Source organism: Ylistrum balloti, unplaced genomic scaffold (assembly GCF_031769215.1).
Source record: "Ylistrum balloti isolate Yb309-2 unplaced genomic scaffold, AGI_CSIRO_Ybal_v1 Utg369972, whole genome shotgun sequence".
NCBI classification, from domain to species: domain Eukaryota; kingdom Metazoa; phylum Mollusca; class Bivalvia; order Pectinida; family Pectinidae; genus Ylistrum; species Ylistrum balloti.
This window is the reverse complement of record NW_026782064.1, coordinates 734,169-751,719: the sequence shown is the minus strand read 5'-3', so window position 1 is coordinate 751,719 and position 17,551 is coordinate 734,169. Positions and strand designations below refer to the sequence as shown.

Sequence of the window (17,551 nt, the reverse complement as noted above, 5' to 3'; positions counted from 1 at the left end):
TTTGTTTAGGTGCAAATCTGGAAATGTATATAAAAACTTGTTGTTATTCCATGTGTGAAATATTCCCAGAGCATCAGTTTTTTAACAAGTCTATTTTACAATAGTTCTACATCAGTTTTATTGAATATTGACACATGTATAATATATATGGATATAAATCATGTTGTGTTATTTTTCCAACAATAATGTTCCCCCTCCCTCTCCAGAATAAGCATAGTTAGCATAACAATGACACATTAGGATTTCCATGTATGGATAGGGCCAGGATTATTGATATCTATACAGTAACCAAGTCAGGAACACAAATCTGAATGGTCTTACTGTGAAAATATTTTATAAATGTAACTCTTCTCATCTAAATAACTGAATCATTTCCAACTACACTAAATTACTCTATACCATGATGAAGATGCATGTTTTTTTTAACTTCAATACTGATGATGCAAATTGCAGATGTAAACATTTCTGAAGTATTTGTTAAAACCAAAACTTTATTTTGTATTAAAAACTGGAGTTTCCAGACTAAAATTTTTAAAATACAAGTATATATATATATATATCATGCGCACAATAAAAATTTGATATATTGAAACAAGTAATGTTGGCTTACAAAATGTAAACATTTCCAATATAATGGTTTAAAAAAAAGCATACATATTTGGTAACAAACATTAAATATCCCAAACTGAGTAAGTAAAGATGTCACAATATCAAAACCCTGTGTGATTGTACTAATACTACTGCCACATTTGAAATAAGACAGGTGTTATTATAGCAGGTCTGAACTACAGGCATTATAACCACCAATTATATAATGGCTATCATTTTGAATGGCTGCCTCAGGATCTGGCCGACTTCAGTAGATTTAATTTATGATTGAAGTCTAGGGTTATACATGCACAATAGGTTCCGACATTGTACATTAATATCGTGACTGTTATTTTGATGTAGTTAGACACAGCGATGTATCTTCCTCAGAATATCTAGTATGTAATGTTTATAGGGATTGGAAGCTCGGTCCATGGAGACTTACATTTTTATGATGACTTCTGTGTTTATCTGTTTAATGGGCTGTTTAATTTATCAAAGCATCTTCTTCTCACAGTTGTTATCTAATTTATCAACTACTCGCAAATGACGTAAAGTTAACACACAGCCTGCACTGCCAGAGTTTTGTCAAACTGAGAAAAGACTTACTTCACTTACAACAACACACACATAACAAGAGATCCCTAAAGAGTCATCTTGGTGCCTATCATTGTTTTATCTTTGTTTTTTTTTTGAAAATTGGATCTTTTTCCTTCTTTTCTTTTCCCTATATTTATATTCCATTGAATTTTGTAATTCCTCAGAACTACCAATTATAACATTTAGCTATCAAATCTATGATGGTTGAATTGCCCAGCATTTTTTTTTTGGTCCAAAAATCAAAAGAGCATCACTAGTGAGTAATGGTAGCCTACATACAGTGCTTATCAGGAAAAAAGTGTTAACAAACTTTCATAGTCAAAATCCAAGATAGTTGCCTGTCAGCCATTGTTTTTCTGATCAAAGCTAAAATTATAAAAGCACATTTAGGCACTAAGGGAAACTGCATAAGAAATTTGAGAATGACCGATCCAGTTCTTCTCCAGAAATAGCAATAATCATAACAAATTATGACCATCAAAAACCAAGATGGCAGTCTGTCAGACATATTGGTTTTCTTTTTATGTTTATAAAGGGACCAAAAGATCAACTCTTTACAAAAAATGAAATCACATAAGTGTGTTTGTAATACAAAAATATCACACATTGATAAAATTAATTTATCATAAAAGCCAGTCATTTAATATGAAAATTACTTAGCTTTTTGTAGTTTATCACTCTGAAACATCAATGAGATTTTGGAGAAAGGTGTCCTAAAACACAGAGAAGCTATAGCATTGCTAACACACTGCTTTCTCAATCTTACCGGATGATGTTCATACAAGAAAATAACTAAAAATGCTACATAACATAATCACTAGTTGTTACATAAAATCCTTATCACATGAAACAAGCATTATGCTATTTCAATATTTTGGATTTCAGTTTTTGAATCACTCCCTGCAAGATTTAAGTGGCTTTGATAATAGAGTACAATATTACACAATTTTTGCCTCTGCAGTCATATCACTGCTTTACTGTCTTCTGATAATGACATTTCACAAAGCCTGGTGTTTCTTAACTTCCCCTGGTCATGAGTTTCCATTCTGTCTATGACAAGTCATCAAATTCCATGTCAGTAGATTCTACCAGTTGGCTATCTCCACAGGTGTTTGAAAATCTAGCTGTAGGCTTCACTTTACTTCTTATAATGATAGCCAAGATTTCCTTTTGCATCCTCTACCCAAAAATGTTCACTTTGCCCTAAACAATAATTAAAATGAGCTCAGCTTTATGGTATTGTATGTGGTAATTCAACAAACACAAACTGCCCATACCATCAACTTTAAACAGAAATGTGGCTGGAACTTCATTACCCACAATACACTTACCGCAGCACACAATGAGAATTGCCAACCCGTTGCATGGAATAAAAAATGATTTTGACAGACAAAATATCTTTTTAAGTTTTCATGTGGGAATGAAATCATACTAAATGTCTTAAATAATTGAAATGAATTTAACAAACATATACTTTAATGGTTTGAAACGCATATAATAAATATCTCATTGAAAAAATACAATTTAACCATTCAAGATCAGAGCATGTTTGTTCTCTGATGTACCTTATTTCCAGTTTAGCCTTCGGGAATTTTCGTCACGCTCCATGAACGAAATATACATTGTCTCTTACATGGAAGCAGCATATTTTGACTTCAAACTCATTTCTTTTTTAAAGCAAAAATGATAGATAGTCCTCTCTGTTATCTCTGTAACTCTGAAAGGGAAATTCACATATACTTATTTTACAATTACTGTTACCATGGAAACAGATAACCATCATCCCAAATTCCAGTGATTTCTGGACAAATGCTCTGAAACCATTCAAGATAATTGCTCAAAACTTTTTACACTTATTAAGCTAGTAGTATGCTATAGGGAAGTTTACCATTTAATTACTTTTTTGTTACCTTGGAAACAGATCGGTCAAATTACAAAATTAGTTTTTTTTTCAGATCAATTCTCTTAAACTGTTCAAGGTAATTACCCGTTACTCAAAACCATGAACAGGCATCAAGCTAGTACTCTAGCAGAAGTTCTCAGTTTCAATACATGTACCTTGTATGGAACAATTAAAGATAACAAAAAAAAAATTAAACTTGTTGTGATATTAACATATATATATGATTGTATGTCTTTCTTTTAACCTGCAGGGTGTGGGGATCATGTTATGCTATGTGTTATCTTGTCATATTTTGTTTTCTTCTTCTTTGCCTGCCTTCCTGTTGTATGATGGTATGTGGATAACTTATTTACATGTGGAAACTTTATGATTTCAACTAATAAAAATCACACTTGTTGTCAGCATGCAAGGGGTCTAATTGTGGGAGGAAACCTGTATCCCTTTGAGGAATTGAACCCCAAACAGTTATGCGAAGTGTGTTACAACTGTGCCATCAAACCAATGCCTGATCATGATGATGCATTGTTTTCCAGAAGAAGAAGAAGAAGAAGAAGATGATGATGGTGATGATAATACATCGGTACATGTGTATGTGCCATTTTTTTCATAAAATCTGGTGATGTACACAACAAATTTTAAAAAACACACTTAAGTGCATACATGGATCAGGCAGTTCAAAATGTGCATCTTGTTGACAAACTTGTGCTTGTTTCAGGCATTGCCTATTTCATATCATTGATACTATTTTTTTCTTTAACAAATGAAATCTTGCGGGGTGCCAAATTACTACATTTACAATGTAGATGTAGGCCACGGACGTATAACACGAATATACATCCCTGATATAGGCCGAGTTACTCAAACAATATTAGCGATTCAACAATACGAGAAACTTTCGATAGGTGCCATTAATCCACCAATGCAATCAAGTGACGTAAGACATCTTACACGAATCAGCTGAGTTGGTAATCCAAAATAGTGAAATACCCCTAACCAACATCAGGGCTCCCTATCCTTCAGAAATACTTGGATTAAAGCAGAAATATGGTTTAGAAGGTGTCAAGATCTCCTACAAACAAGACTTCCAAGTCCCGTGGTTAAAATCACTACCTAACGTATCGCTAGTACTACATAAGACGTTAGATAAACATCACGACCCGATAGGCGCTAAAAACCTAGCATTAGAGTTGATAGATAATAAATATAACAACTTCGTTAAATTTTATACCGATGGCTCTAAAAATCCAACCAATGATAAGAGTAGGGTTAGGTATATTTAACGATACTTATAACATCTGAAAATTTCTTCGGCTAAGTGACAGAGCTTCGGTCTACACAGCTGAACTCATGGCTATTCAAATCGCATTGATAGGTATCAAGAAAAATCACACCAAATTTGATCGAGTAGTCATTCTTTCGGACTCCCTCAGCTCTTTACAATCTTTGATAACTGGAAATAGCAGGAGACCTAAATTGATTAATGCAATTCAATATATGATCACCGAGATCGATCAATTAGGAATAGATCTAAAATTCGAATGGATTCCATCTCATGTTGACATTTTAGGTAACGAGATAGCCAATCAACTCGCTAAAGCAGCCTTAGGGTCACATGATGTTCATCTAAATATAGACTTGAGTGTCTCAGAGGTCGTCAGTATAATCAATAACAAAACCCAATTGATAAGGCAGGAAAATAAGTCGAAATTAATTAATAACTGGCTCCATTCCATCGAGAGCAATGTTAAGATCTAACCTCAGTTATATAGTTATAATAAAGTAGAGGATACTGTTATCACTAAACTTCGATTAGGTTACACCAAACTCTGTCATAACATCAACCGTATTAAAAAGGAAGTCAGTCCATATTGTCCTTACTGTGGTGAACCAGAAACCATAGAACACATACTGTTCGAATGTACCACCCATGACAACCTTAGAACAGTTTTCCAAAACCAAATATAGGATATAGACAATATGAAATTCGATTCAAAAACGGTACTCAACCCTCCTAAACAACATAGGAAATATGTATTCGACCAATTGACTGATATTGATTGTATTATATTATAAAATCTAGGACAGCGATACACAACAAAAAAAAAAACCACATACAATATACCCAATTATAAGTCCACGTCCAGTATAGAATAAAACCCAAATAGGTACCACTTGTAGATCGTAAAAGCACTGTTTACTATAACTGGATAAACAGTAGGCGTATTCGTATCTACCTGAGCCTACCAAGTGTTACGGTAATCTAGTTAGGTAGGGAAACTAGGGATACACAGCCCTCGTAATTGACTTTACAGGGAGGTGTATTCAACATTGGACACAAGACCATAATCTCACCACCCCACACATACCAACAATACCCTCCAACACCTACCAGTAACACACACCACATACCTTAGCAGGGGGCGCAGTAGAAATACATTAAGATCCCTTTCTAAGTAACCATACCCACAACATCACATGCATACACAAAAACATCACCCACATAAAAACAGCATACACTGGGCGGAGTCCCCAAGCCAACAACATCCGGTACACAAACTCTTCTCCTCTTCCTTCCTCCTTCTAATATACAAATCCCTGTTCTAGTAGGATAGGCATGTAGATGAATACACACAGTAATCTACAGTCTCCCGAACTACATCGTTTGTATAATAATTCACATTAATTCTCATTAATCCTAATAATCTATGCTAACCCAATTCCAGCACATTCTTTTCCTCACCCCATCACATCCACTCTCATAACTGAACCTAATATCTAGTTCCCCACTTTTAAACCCACTCTAGAACATCATGACTAGCGACGTCAAATGGTGGCTAGAACTTCATCTACCAATAACAAACCTACGCCCGCTAACAAGCTAAACCTATTTTCCAATTTCTTACTTTCCCATACGCTCTCTACCGCTATCTTCTAAACCTCTTGTCCTTTGGAAGGGACGTTAAACGGGGGTCCGGTGTACGGTGAGTCACGCTGTACACGTTTAAGATCCTCTGCTGGTTTTCGAAAAAGAGAAAGCTAATTGCTAGCCGCCACAGAGTATAGGTTTATAATAGGTAAATATAGAGTTAGACTTGAGTAGGGATAGGTGTTTCTGTGACAGTCCAAAATCCCTCCCCCCCACCTTTTTTTTTTTTTAGACGTTAGGGTATAGAAATAGCTGGATCTGTCCTCCCCACATTAGACCTGTTTTGACGATTACTAAAAAGCGAAATTGCACACCTTAATGCCTCGGCACTACCAGCCCACTCCCCCTTAGTGTCCTAGGCTCGGGTATAACCAGAACAAGGACGCTAAAAAAAAAAAAAAAAAGCTGAGTTGGCTAAGTATACGATTTAAAAATAATGACAGTTTTAGAAATTAACTTACAGCACCAAAATGTAAATCACTGTGTCAAGGTGGCATGCCCATAATGGTTCGGTAAGTACATATGATCGTCACAATACAATTCTCCAGTATCAAAATATCAAAATTCCCGGATTCCGAACAGGAAGGGGAAGTGGTTCCAATGTTAACTGCTGGAATCTATTTAAAGTTTTTATTATATTGCCTTTGTTAGAAACAAATTGACAACATCACTGTTCAGTTTTGTTTAATTATATAGCGTAATGTATAAACAATTCACTCACAAAACGTTTTATTTATTTCTATTTTTGATGTTACTATCGTAACCAGTACATTCGGTCCGTGCCTTTACTGTTTACTTCCGGGCACATGCTAGAATTTGTTTTGACCCGTCAAACTTTGTTCGAGAAAATTCAATAAACAGAAAAAGGAAAATCGGAAACAGGTATGGTATTAACTGTTTAAATAAGCTTCAGGTGTAATTATTATCTGTAAGTTTCATGATTTTATAGAAGTTTAACATGTGCGATGAGAAACTAAAAGGGAAAAACTCAAAAACAAGAAACCGGCACCTGCAAAGTATCAAGGTGCTAGTTATGCTCTTTGCAATAATGTATCCTCAAAGCTTTCTGAACATTTTAAAGCATTTTCTGAGCATATTTATCATCATTTGTACAATTATACTATTATCACAATCATCTCCTGTATACAATCATTGAAGTTACATTAGGGTGATAGAAGGATTTATCCATCCAAGAAATGTGATATTCACAGAGACTAATAACGTTTTTCCAACCTGGGAAAATCTTTGGGTAATGCTAATTAATAACAGTTTTAACATCTGACAAAGATAAATGTCTTTCAAACTTGTCGTGGTGAGGCAGCGCGACTAGAGCACTCTAACCACGTCATATCTTAGTCCAGCTGGGAATCTATGATGTATAAATACACATACCGAATAAAATAATGGCTATAGCATTGCCTCACAGTTAAAATTTGAAGACTGTGTTAGTGAGAAAGTTAAGAAAGCAAACTGTATGTTTACCATCATAACAAGCTTTAAGCATTTGTATGAACAAGTTCTGAACCACCTATTTTTTGCCAGTGCAGTTTGGTACCATGCTAATTCAAGCATAAAAAATGCCAGGAGTTATAATATTGACCTAGGTCTGTCCAGAAAGATTTGAGGAACTCAAAGTTACCAACTCTTTCCCATAGACGATATGGAGACTATTAGAAGTGTATTAAAGTCATAGAAATCAAAGACATATCAGGCACACAACATCACATTCTTCAGGAGACATTAGTTTACCAATAGGATATATTGAATTTGTTGCGGAAAGAATGCAGCTTTTTCATTAACAGTCTATGGGGAAAGCCTTTGACAAATCTTTCTGGATAACTTCATTTTTATATTGAAGTAAACAATTGTCTTGGATAAGCTTAAAATTGGCTTCAACCTTATTACGTGCACAAATGGTGATTATTTCTTTTAAGATTGTCAAATTGTTAACAACAAAACAACATTGATTTAACCTGACAGGGTCAGATTTATTCTAACTTTGATTCTGTCTAATTCTAGATAATTCCCCATGTATTTCTGGTTGTGACTCTTAGGTTGACTTTTGAAGAAATGAAACACTGATCATGATCATCTGGCTGATAGAACAATAAATTTTATGTTAATTCCTTGTTCTGGATTCATAATGATAGATATATCTTAACGCAGAATGTAGCATTGTACATGGTAATATATGAACAGGCAACTACACCTTCCTCAGTCCAGTGGTAAATTGTCAGTTGACATTGATGAAGACAGAGTGACTCTTCTAAAAAATCTCAAGGTACAATATGATGTTCTTTGTCAAAATATTTTGATTGAGCAAAATGTAGCATTGTACCTGGTAATACATGAACAGGCAACTATGCCTTCCTCAGTCCAGTGGTAAATTGTCAGTTGACATTGATGAAGACAGAGTGACTCTTCTAAAAAATCTCAAGGTACAATATGATGTTCTTTGTCAAAATATTTTGATTGAACAAATTTAAGTTACAACATCATTTGTTTCAAAAAGTTATTATTATTGTTATACATTTATTTTTTTAATTAGTCTATATAAAAGCATCAGGTTAGACTATAATATCCCCATTTGGCCTTGATTTTGCTTAGAAGTGAATAAGTCCTGTGTTTTAATCTGAGAACTTAAACACACATGCAGAGATAAACACATACCTGCACTCACGAGGTTGGAGGAGCTTGTTACAGAACACATTGGTGGTGTAAATACAACACTTTCTCTTTTTGATTTAGTGTGTTTGGTTACACTTCCCAATGGGCTTCAGCTGAAGCATAGTCATATGTCCCATGTTTTGCAAATATTTTCTAGTAAAAGGATCTGTTTTTGGGTATAAAAAAGTGATGGATGTAGCAAGTTTCTGGTTTCCAATTAACCAGGCCCATTTTGTTTTGGCTTTATCTTTGTCAGAGATTCTGAAATTTGTCACTTCCCTCAAGCTCTGCATATCAAATAGTGTATTGTTCATCACTTTATTTGATATTGTTTTATTAGAATTTCTTTTGATGCTGTTTCCACAGAAATCTAACGGTTTATCAACCATGGTGAAGTTACATGTCAAAAAGGCCGATGAGAGCCAGTTCCTGTATGAGACTACAGTTGAGATGCCAGTGGATGACTTACTGAAAGACTTAACAGCCATTTACAATGGTCGGCTCAAGATCCAGCGAATCTGTGCAGGTTAGTGACAAGGACATCCTTGGGCTCAAAGAAAGTATTGTTTAGTAGATCTGCTTAAACCAAAGTCTTTACAATGTTTGTATCTCATAGTTTCCATTATCTATATATCATATTATGAGGGGAAAAATAAACAATGTGGGAGAAAAATTAAACATACCCACTTATCAGTCTTATGATGAGTAATTTTCACCAGCCCAATGTCACTTTCTTTCCCTGAGTAGAGGCCATCAATTTAACTGTGTTGATGACCATAAATGTCATGTGGTTAGTGTACTGTATATTTCAAAACAATTTGCAAAAGGGAATTTATTTTGTTTCCACTCTTTGTCAACTTATGCTAACAGTATGCTTTACAGCTTTGGTGAAGCACATAGAATCACAAAGTGAACAGAATTTCATAAAAGTTATATTTAGAAGAATAAAAGTAATTTGTATGATAGTGACAAGTGATTCTGAAAAACAACAAAATAATGCGGCAGACATGTATTTAATGTATATATAAATGTACTTGTTTATGAAACTGTATCAATTTTCATTCAGAATTTGAGAAGAAAATAAATTATTTATAGATTTAAATGTAAGTCAGAAGTCTATTGTATTGTAAAGTATTTGATGATGAATCTGTTCAGAAATGGAAGAACTGGCTAAACATGGTATAACTCTGCCCCCAAATATGATGGGTCTGACAGATGACCAGATTGTTGATCTCAAACTGAAGGATGAGTGGGCAGATAAATGTGTACCTAGTGGAGGGGCCAAAATGAAAAAGGATCCAATTGGTCGCAGAAATGGGATGGGTAAGTCTTCATAGAATCATAGAGGTGCTAAAGTAGAAACCTACTGCAGTTGTAAAAGCAATCTGTAGACAATATTCTGAGATGAGATCAAAGCTTTGTTTTTCTTGTTTAGTGTTCGCCAGATGGTTTTATACCTGTGTGTTGTGATGGTTTTATACCTGTGTGTGGGGTTTTATACCTGTGTGTTGTGATGGTTTTATACCTGTGTGTTGTGATGGTTTTATACCTGTGTGTTGTGATGGTTTTATACCTGTGTGTTGTGATGGTTTTATACCTGTGTGTTGTGATGGTTTTATACCTGTGTGTTGTGATGGTTTTATACCTGTGTGTTGTGATGGTTTTATACCTGTGTGTTGTGATGGTTTTATACCTGTGTGTTGTGATGGTTTTATACCTGTGTGTTGTGATGGTTTTATACCTGTGTGTTGTGATGGTTTTATACCTGTGTGTTGTGATGGTTTTATACCTGTGTGTTGTGATGGTTTTATACCTGTGTGTTGTGATGGTTTTATACCTGTGTGTTGTGATGGTTTTATACCTGTGTGTTGTGATGGTTTTATACCTGTGTGTTGTGATGGTTTTATACCTGTGTGTTGTGATGGTTTTATACCTGTGTGTTGTGATGGTTTTATACCTGTGTGTGGGGTTTTATACCTGTGTGTTGTGATGGTTTTATACCTGTGTGTTGTGATGGTTTTATACCTGTGTGTTGTGATGGTTTTATACCTGTGTGTGGGGTTTTATACCTGTGTGTTGTGATGGTTTTATACCTGTGTGTTGTGATGGTTTTATACCTGTGTGTTGTGATGGTTTTATACCTGTGTGTTGGGTTTTATACCTGTGTGTTGTGATGGTTTTATACCTGTGTGTTGTGATGGTTTTATACCTGTGTGTTGTGATGGTTTTATACCTGTGTGTGGGGTTTTATACCTGTGTGTTGTGATGGTTTTATACCTGTGTGTTGTGATGGTTTTATACCTGTGTGTTGTGATGGTTTTATACCTGTGTGTTGTGATGGTTTTATACCTGTGTGTTGTGATGGTTTTATACCTGTGTGTTGTGATGGTTTTATACCTGTGTGTGGGGTTTTATACCTGTGTGTTGTGATGGTTTTATACCTGTGTGTTGTGATGGTTTTATACCTGTGTGTTGTGATGGTTTTATACCTGTGTGTGGGGTTTTATACCTGTGTGTTGTGATGGTTTTATACCTGTGTGTTGTGATGGTTTTATACCTGTGTGTTGTGATGGTTTTATACCTGTGTGTGGGGTTTTATACCTGTGTGTTGTGATGGTTTTATACCTGTGTGTTGTGATGGTTTTATACCTGTGTGTTGTGATGGTTTTATACCTGTGTGTTGTGATGGTTTTATACCTGTGTGTTGTGATGGTTTTATACCTGTGTGTTGTGATGGTTTTATACCTGTGTGTTGTGATGGTTTTATACCTGTGTGTTGTGATGGTTTTATACCTGTGTGTTGTGATGGTTTTATACCTGTGTGTTGTGATGGTTTTATACCTGTGTGTTGTGATGGTTTTATACCTGTGTGTTGTGATGGTTTTATACCTGTGTGTTGTGATGGTTTTATACCTGTGTGTTGTGATGGTTTTATACCTGTGTGTTGTGATGGTTTTATACCTGTGTGTTGTGATGGTTTTATACCTGTGTGTTGTGATTAGAGAGTTTAAATGAGAGGTTTAGTTGTCTCTAATTATACTGTTATTATAGCATAATTGATGACACAGGTGATGATATTACATTGTTTTTGTTTCATTCACAGCTCCAAATGATAAGATGGCTGAAGTTTTGACAAAAACAATGAAAGAGGCAAAAGACATGATCAGCAAGGTAGTTGAGACATACTGAGAAATAATGTAGTTTATAACATTAGCATGTGTATAATTGCTAATTACCTTCCCTCTCATACCCATTTTATCTGTACTATATATCCTGTACAGAATTTGCCAAATTTGTAATAAATCTTGAAAAATTACTTCACTAGCATATATGGGGAATTTTCTCAACAGGACTGTAAAAATATTTGTGTCGATGTTAATGATTTGCAGTAGAAACACAATTTGTAGGGTTAGTTGTAGCGTTAGTTGTAACGTTAGTTGTAGTAGTGTTAGTTGTAGCATTAGTTGTTGTAACGATAGTTGTAGCGTTAGTTGTAGCATGAGTTGTTGTAACGATAGTTGTAGCGTTAGTTGTAGCATTAGTTGTTGTAGCATTAGTAGTAGCGTTAGTTTTAACGTTAGTTATTGTAGCGTTAGTAATAGCATTAGTTGTAGCATTAGTTGTAGCGTTAGTTGTAACGTTAGTTGTTGTAGCGTTAGTTGTAGCGTTAGTTGTAGCATTAGTTGTTGTAGCGTTAGTTGTTGTAGCGTTAGTTGTAGCGTTAGTTGTAGCGTTAGTTGTTGTAGCGTTAGTTGTAGCATTAGTTGTAGCGTTAGTTGTAGCGTTAGTTGTTGTAGCGTTAGTTGTAGCGTTAGTTGTTGTAGCGTTAGTTGTAGCGTTAGTTGTAGCGTTAGTTGTTGTAGCGTTAGTTGTAGCGTTAGTTGTAGCGTTAGTAGTAGTGTTAGTAGTAGTGTTAGTTGTAACGTTAGTTGTTGTAGCGTTAGTTGTTGGAGCGTTAGTTGTAACGTTAGTTGTTGTAGCGTTAGTAGTAGCGTTAGTTGTAGCGTTAGTAGTAGTGTTAGTTGTAGCCTTAGTTGTAACGTTAGTTGTTGTAGCGTTAGTAGTAGCGTTAGTTGTAGCGTTAGTTGTAGCATTAGTTGTAGCGTTAGTTGTAGTGTTAGTAGTAGTGTTAGTTGTAGCGTTAGTTGTAGCATTAGTTGTAGCGTTAGTTGTAGTGTTAGTAGTAGTGTTAGTTGTAACGTTAGTTGTTGTAGCGTTAGAAGTAGCATTTGTTGTAGCGTTAGTTGTCTTTTCAGAAAAAGGTACAAATGGATGAGTATGTAACTCAGACCACAGTGAAGGAAGCCATAGATATTCTGAGAGGAGCAGTAATGATAGTGTACCCAATGAACCTGCCTCCACATGACAATATACGTATGGAGTTTGAAAACACAGAGGACTTGGAAGGCACTCAGGTACACTTATATTAAGGAACTTGGTCTGCTTGTCCTTCTACGACACAAGATTATACATTCTCCACCAATTTCTTTTCAACTTGTTTATAATTTCCTTTTTAATTTCAATAATTTTATTTTGAATTGTACTTTTATAAATATCATACAAATTCATCATATGTCCTTAAGTGATAATTTGATATTTAGTGCTGTTTGTAAGATATATCACAGATGATCAGTAGTCGTTGTGTATTTAGGAGTTGTACCTCTTTTCTTTTTAGATGTGATAATTTTTCCCCAAAGAGCACCTGCTCCTGTTCTTGGATGATATCTATCTTGTGAATTCATCATCCAAACCCAACATATTTTGACAAGGGTTATGCCCCTTGTCAGATATCTTATCAGATTTTAACTTTTTAATTGGTATACATTTGGGTCTTGCAGTAGTTATGTGATTAATAATTATTATTTCATGTGTTTATCCGCTTTCCCTTTTTCATAAAGGGATGAGGCCAAGGGTGCTTGTGTCATCCTGTGGTGGTTGGTTATTGGTCTTTCGTCTTTTGCAATTCTTCTATCACTAGGTGTTGTCTTAACAACAAACAACAGACTGTTGTGGCAACATGCTGGTTACCATTCTATTTAGCGTTAAAGTTCCAGAGAAAAAATTGCTTATACATATTCTTACATTTCCTGTTCCTATGTCAAGTCTCAATAGACCACCAGTCCAATCTCTTACTGGTTCACGAAGAGCAGCATGTATCCGAATCAAATCGATCAGATGTTACCAAGTAACAGACTAGTTCAAGGTCTGTATCTAATGTCACACGATACCTAGTGCAAAATCTGTATCAGATGTTACATGTTACTTGTATCAGATGTTACCAAGTAACAGACTAGCTCAAAATCTGTATCAGATGTTACCAAGTAACAGACTAGTTTTAAATCTGTATCAGATGTTACCAAGTAACAGACTAGCTTAAAATCTGTATCAGATGTTACATGTTACCTGTATCAGATGTTACTAAGTAACAGACTAGCTCAAAATCTGTATCAGATGTTACCAAGTAACAGACTAGTTCAAGGTCTGTATCAGATGTTACCAAGTAACAGACTAGTTCAAGGTCTGTATCAGATGTTACCAAGTAACAGACTAGTTCAAGGTCTGTATCAGATGTTACCAAGTAACAGACTAGTTCAAGGTCTGTATCAGATGTTACCAAGTAACAGACTAGCTTAAAATCTGTATCAGATGTTACATGTTACCTGTATCAGATGTTACTAAGTAACAGACTAGTTCAAGGTCTGTATCAGATGTTACCAAGTAACAGACTAGCTCAAGGTCTATATCTGATGTTAACAAGTAACAGACTAGTTCAAGGTCTGTATCTAATGTTACCAAGTAACAGACTAGTTCAAGGTCTGTATCAGATGTTACCAAGTAACAGACTAGTTCAAGGTCTGTATCAGATGTTACCAAGTAACAGACTAGCTCAAGGTCTGTATCAGATGTTACCAAGTAACAGACTAGCACAAGGTCTGTATCTAATGTTACCAAGCAACAGACTAGCTCAAGGTCTGTATCTAATGTTACCAAGTAACAGACTAGTTCAAGGTCTGTATCTAATGTTACCAAGTAACAGACTAGCTCAATGTCTGTATCTAATGTTACCAAGTAACAGACTAGTTCAAGGTCTGTATCTAATGTTACTAAGTAACAGAATAGTTCAAGGTCTGTATCAGATGTTACCAAGTAACAGACTAGTTCAAGGTCTGTATCAGATGTTACCAAGTAACAGACTAGCTAAAGGTCTATATCTGATGTTAACAAGTAACAGACTAGTTCAAGGTCTGTATCTAATGTTACCAAGTAACAGACTAGTTCAAGGTCTGTATCTAATGTTACCAAGTAACAGACTAGCTAAAGGTCTATATCTGATGTTAACAAGTAACAGACTAGTTCAAGGTCTGTATCTAATGTTACCAAGTAACAGACTAGTTCAAGGTCTGTATCTAATGTTACCAAGTAACAGACTAGCTCAAGGTCTGTATCTAATGTTACCAAGTAACAGACTAGTTCTTTAATTGTGTATATCTTATACATTAAACATTTAATCGCTTTGTTGACTTTTTAGGCTTCAACTGAAGTGCTACCTGAAGCCAATACCTCAGTATGGTTCTCTGGCAAGGAGATGTTGAGGGGGAAACTTTTGAAGGATTTTGTCGGTAAAAATGAGAAAACAAAGATCATAGCCAAGCTGCAAAAGGTAGGCTATACAAATGTTGAATTTCAAGGAATGGAAAGCTAAACACCTTATTTATCCGACAACAAGTCAATGCATTATACTAAGCCCTACCATAGACCTGTATTGCTGTTCAGTGAAATAACAAATTTAAATGATTTAACTGGTAATGACTTTCAGCAAGAAATAATTTGTGTACCCTCTGGATTTTTTGTTTATTAATTATATACATATTTATTTTTTGGTATCTTGTTAAAACTGATATGAGCATGCTGTTAATTAGACTGATTCTCATCAATGAAGTTACTGGTATGAACTATCGACTACCACTATTTTATGATTGTTTGAATGATAAAAGACTGAATCAATGAAAATCATACATTACTCCCACCAAATATTGTGTGCAAGGTTTTAATTTCCACATAAGTATGATGGTTGTGTGGTAATGTTTCCAGCGAGGCCTGGGTGTGCCCCAGAGAGAGCAGGTGGTTAGTGAGGAAGAACAGAAGAAGATGATGGCATACTACTACAAAAAGCAGGAGGACTACAAGGTTTGTCAGCTGTTCACGTTTAAATAATAAACCAATACTTTTTTATTAGTCATTTTTGTCTCAATCTGTAGAAACAATCTTTACTAATGAAAAAGTCCCTTAAAACATAAGATCTGTTGATGATTTTAACTGTCTAATACAAAGTGAGTGGGATACCCTTTTTTTGTCCAAGATATCTGGACCATGATCCTTCAGCTGATTTTTTATTTTACCTTTAAACCCGAGTCTAGTAACCCAACATTTTGGCGTGATCAGAATATAGTTGTCTGAAGCTACTGAATGGATTTTAGTAATGATTGCGGTTCTACATCCGACTGTAATCAGTCATTGTCTTCATTGGTCAAATGTCACACAGCAAATGCTGGTGTGTAGAATTTTGGGCATGTTATAGATTTTCATCATTTCTGTTTACAGAGTAGAAAGTTAAAAACCTGATTAGAAAGATGTTTGTAGATGTACTGAATCATTGTCCATTAGAGTTTTAAGGGTCAAAGGTTACACTGGACTAAATTTGAGTTGCTTCACACGTATGACAATACCATAGATAATTTGATTTGTTTTGTTTCAGAAATTACAAGCAGAAGCAGACGATGCTTATATGGACCAAGAGTGGGCAGACAGTGGAGCACTGAAGCGGAACTTAAATGGGCTTCGGGATATTAAATGGGGTGGTCCTCGGTGATATCAGTGTGTATATCTTTTACATGCATATTGAACAAAACATTTGCTTTTAAGATCTGATAATCTGTTGTTCATCAACAGGTTACTTCCAAAGTAAGAAAGAAAGGTTTTCTGACATTGTAAAAATTAATTATAATGACAACAGATTCATATGATGAAAAAAACTCCAGATGGGATTGAACTCATTGTGTTGGAGGAGGACTGTAGATTTATAAAGAAAAGTTGGCTATAATTTCAAATCTTTATGTGATAGTTTTCAAACTACACATTCTTATAGGTGCATCGCAAGATCTTGAATTATATCTGATGAACACAGGTATACTGTAGGTGTACTCTACGAGGAGTTATGTCCCTTGGACTACCTGACGTTATTGCTACACATTATAACAATCAGATAGTTAATTGAGAGTGACATTAAATTGTTTAATGTACATTGTTTGATCACTGTTTGTTAAAATGATTATAGTTTCATCATGTTTTTGTAGTGTATATTTCATACATCAAAACTTTGTGTTCTATAAAATTCATTTGATTTCCTTTCTTCACATATTTTATTGTGACATGTGGCATTTTAGACCATATGGTTATATTTACATAATACCTACATTCCGTCCATTATAAATATATGTACAAGAAAACAACATTGTCACCATTCCAAGTGGTTTACCATTATTTCCATTGTAATCATACTCATTATCAATCAAGCATGTAGTTTGCTGGATGTAAGTAAGGATGAAAAATAAAAACATAATGATGAGAAATTTACGTGTTTGTTGTGAGCATTGAATCACCAGAGCTGAGATTATTCATGAAAACTTTTGAATCTTGATTCAATGTGAATCTGAATCCTGATCCGGCAGTATGTGTACAATATTATGCTGTAATCTATCCACCACACAATAAACACTGTGTAATACGAAGACCTGTTTGTGAAATGGTTTCTGTATAATTGTACATCAAACAAGAAATCAACAACAATCAACAGTCTTTTCCCCATT

General features: G+C 34.9%; 1 protein-coding gene across 1 annotated transcript; it reads left to right on the top strand.

The window, feature by feature from the left end:
- The first annotated feature begins 6,822 nt into the window (after positions 1–6,822).
- On the top strand, positions 6,823–17,314 carry LOC132547686 (cilia- and flagella-associated protein 298-A-like). Its single transcript, XM_060211485.1, has 8 exons — positions 6,823–6,899; positions 9,051–9,210; positions 9,840–10,007; positions 11,788–11,855; positions 12,941–13,099; positions 15,214–15,345; positions 15,777–15,872; positions 16,441–17,314. The coding sequence occupies exons 2-8, from the start codon at positions 9,072–9,074 to the stop codon at positions 16,552–16,554; spliced, it is 876 nt and encodes a 291-aa protein (XP_060067468.1). The 5' UTR covers positions 6,823–6,899; positions 9,051–9,071; the 3' UTR covers positions 16,555–17,314.
- Positions 17,315–17,551: the final 237 nt, after the last annotated feature.

Bases quoted from the DNA above. Each gene is read 5' to 3' on its own strand.
- LOC132547686 (XM_060211485.1), top strand. From the start codon at position 9,072: ATGGTGAAGTTACATGTCAAAAAGGCCGATGAGAGCCAGTTCCTGTAT. The intron at 9,211-9,839 runs GTTAGTGACAAG...GAATCTGTTCAG, and splicing joins GATCCAGCGAATCTGTGCAG to AAATGGAAGAACTGGCTAAA. The intron at 13,100-15,213 runs GTACACTTATAT...TTGACTTTTTAG, and splicing joins AGGACTTGGAAGGCACTCAG to GCTTCAACTGAAGTGCTACC.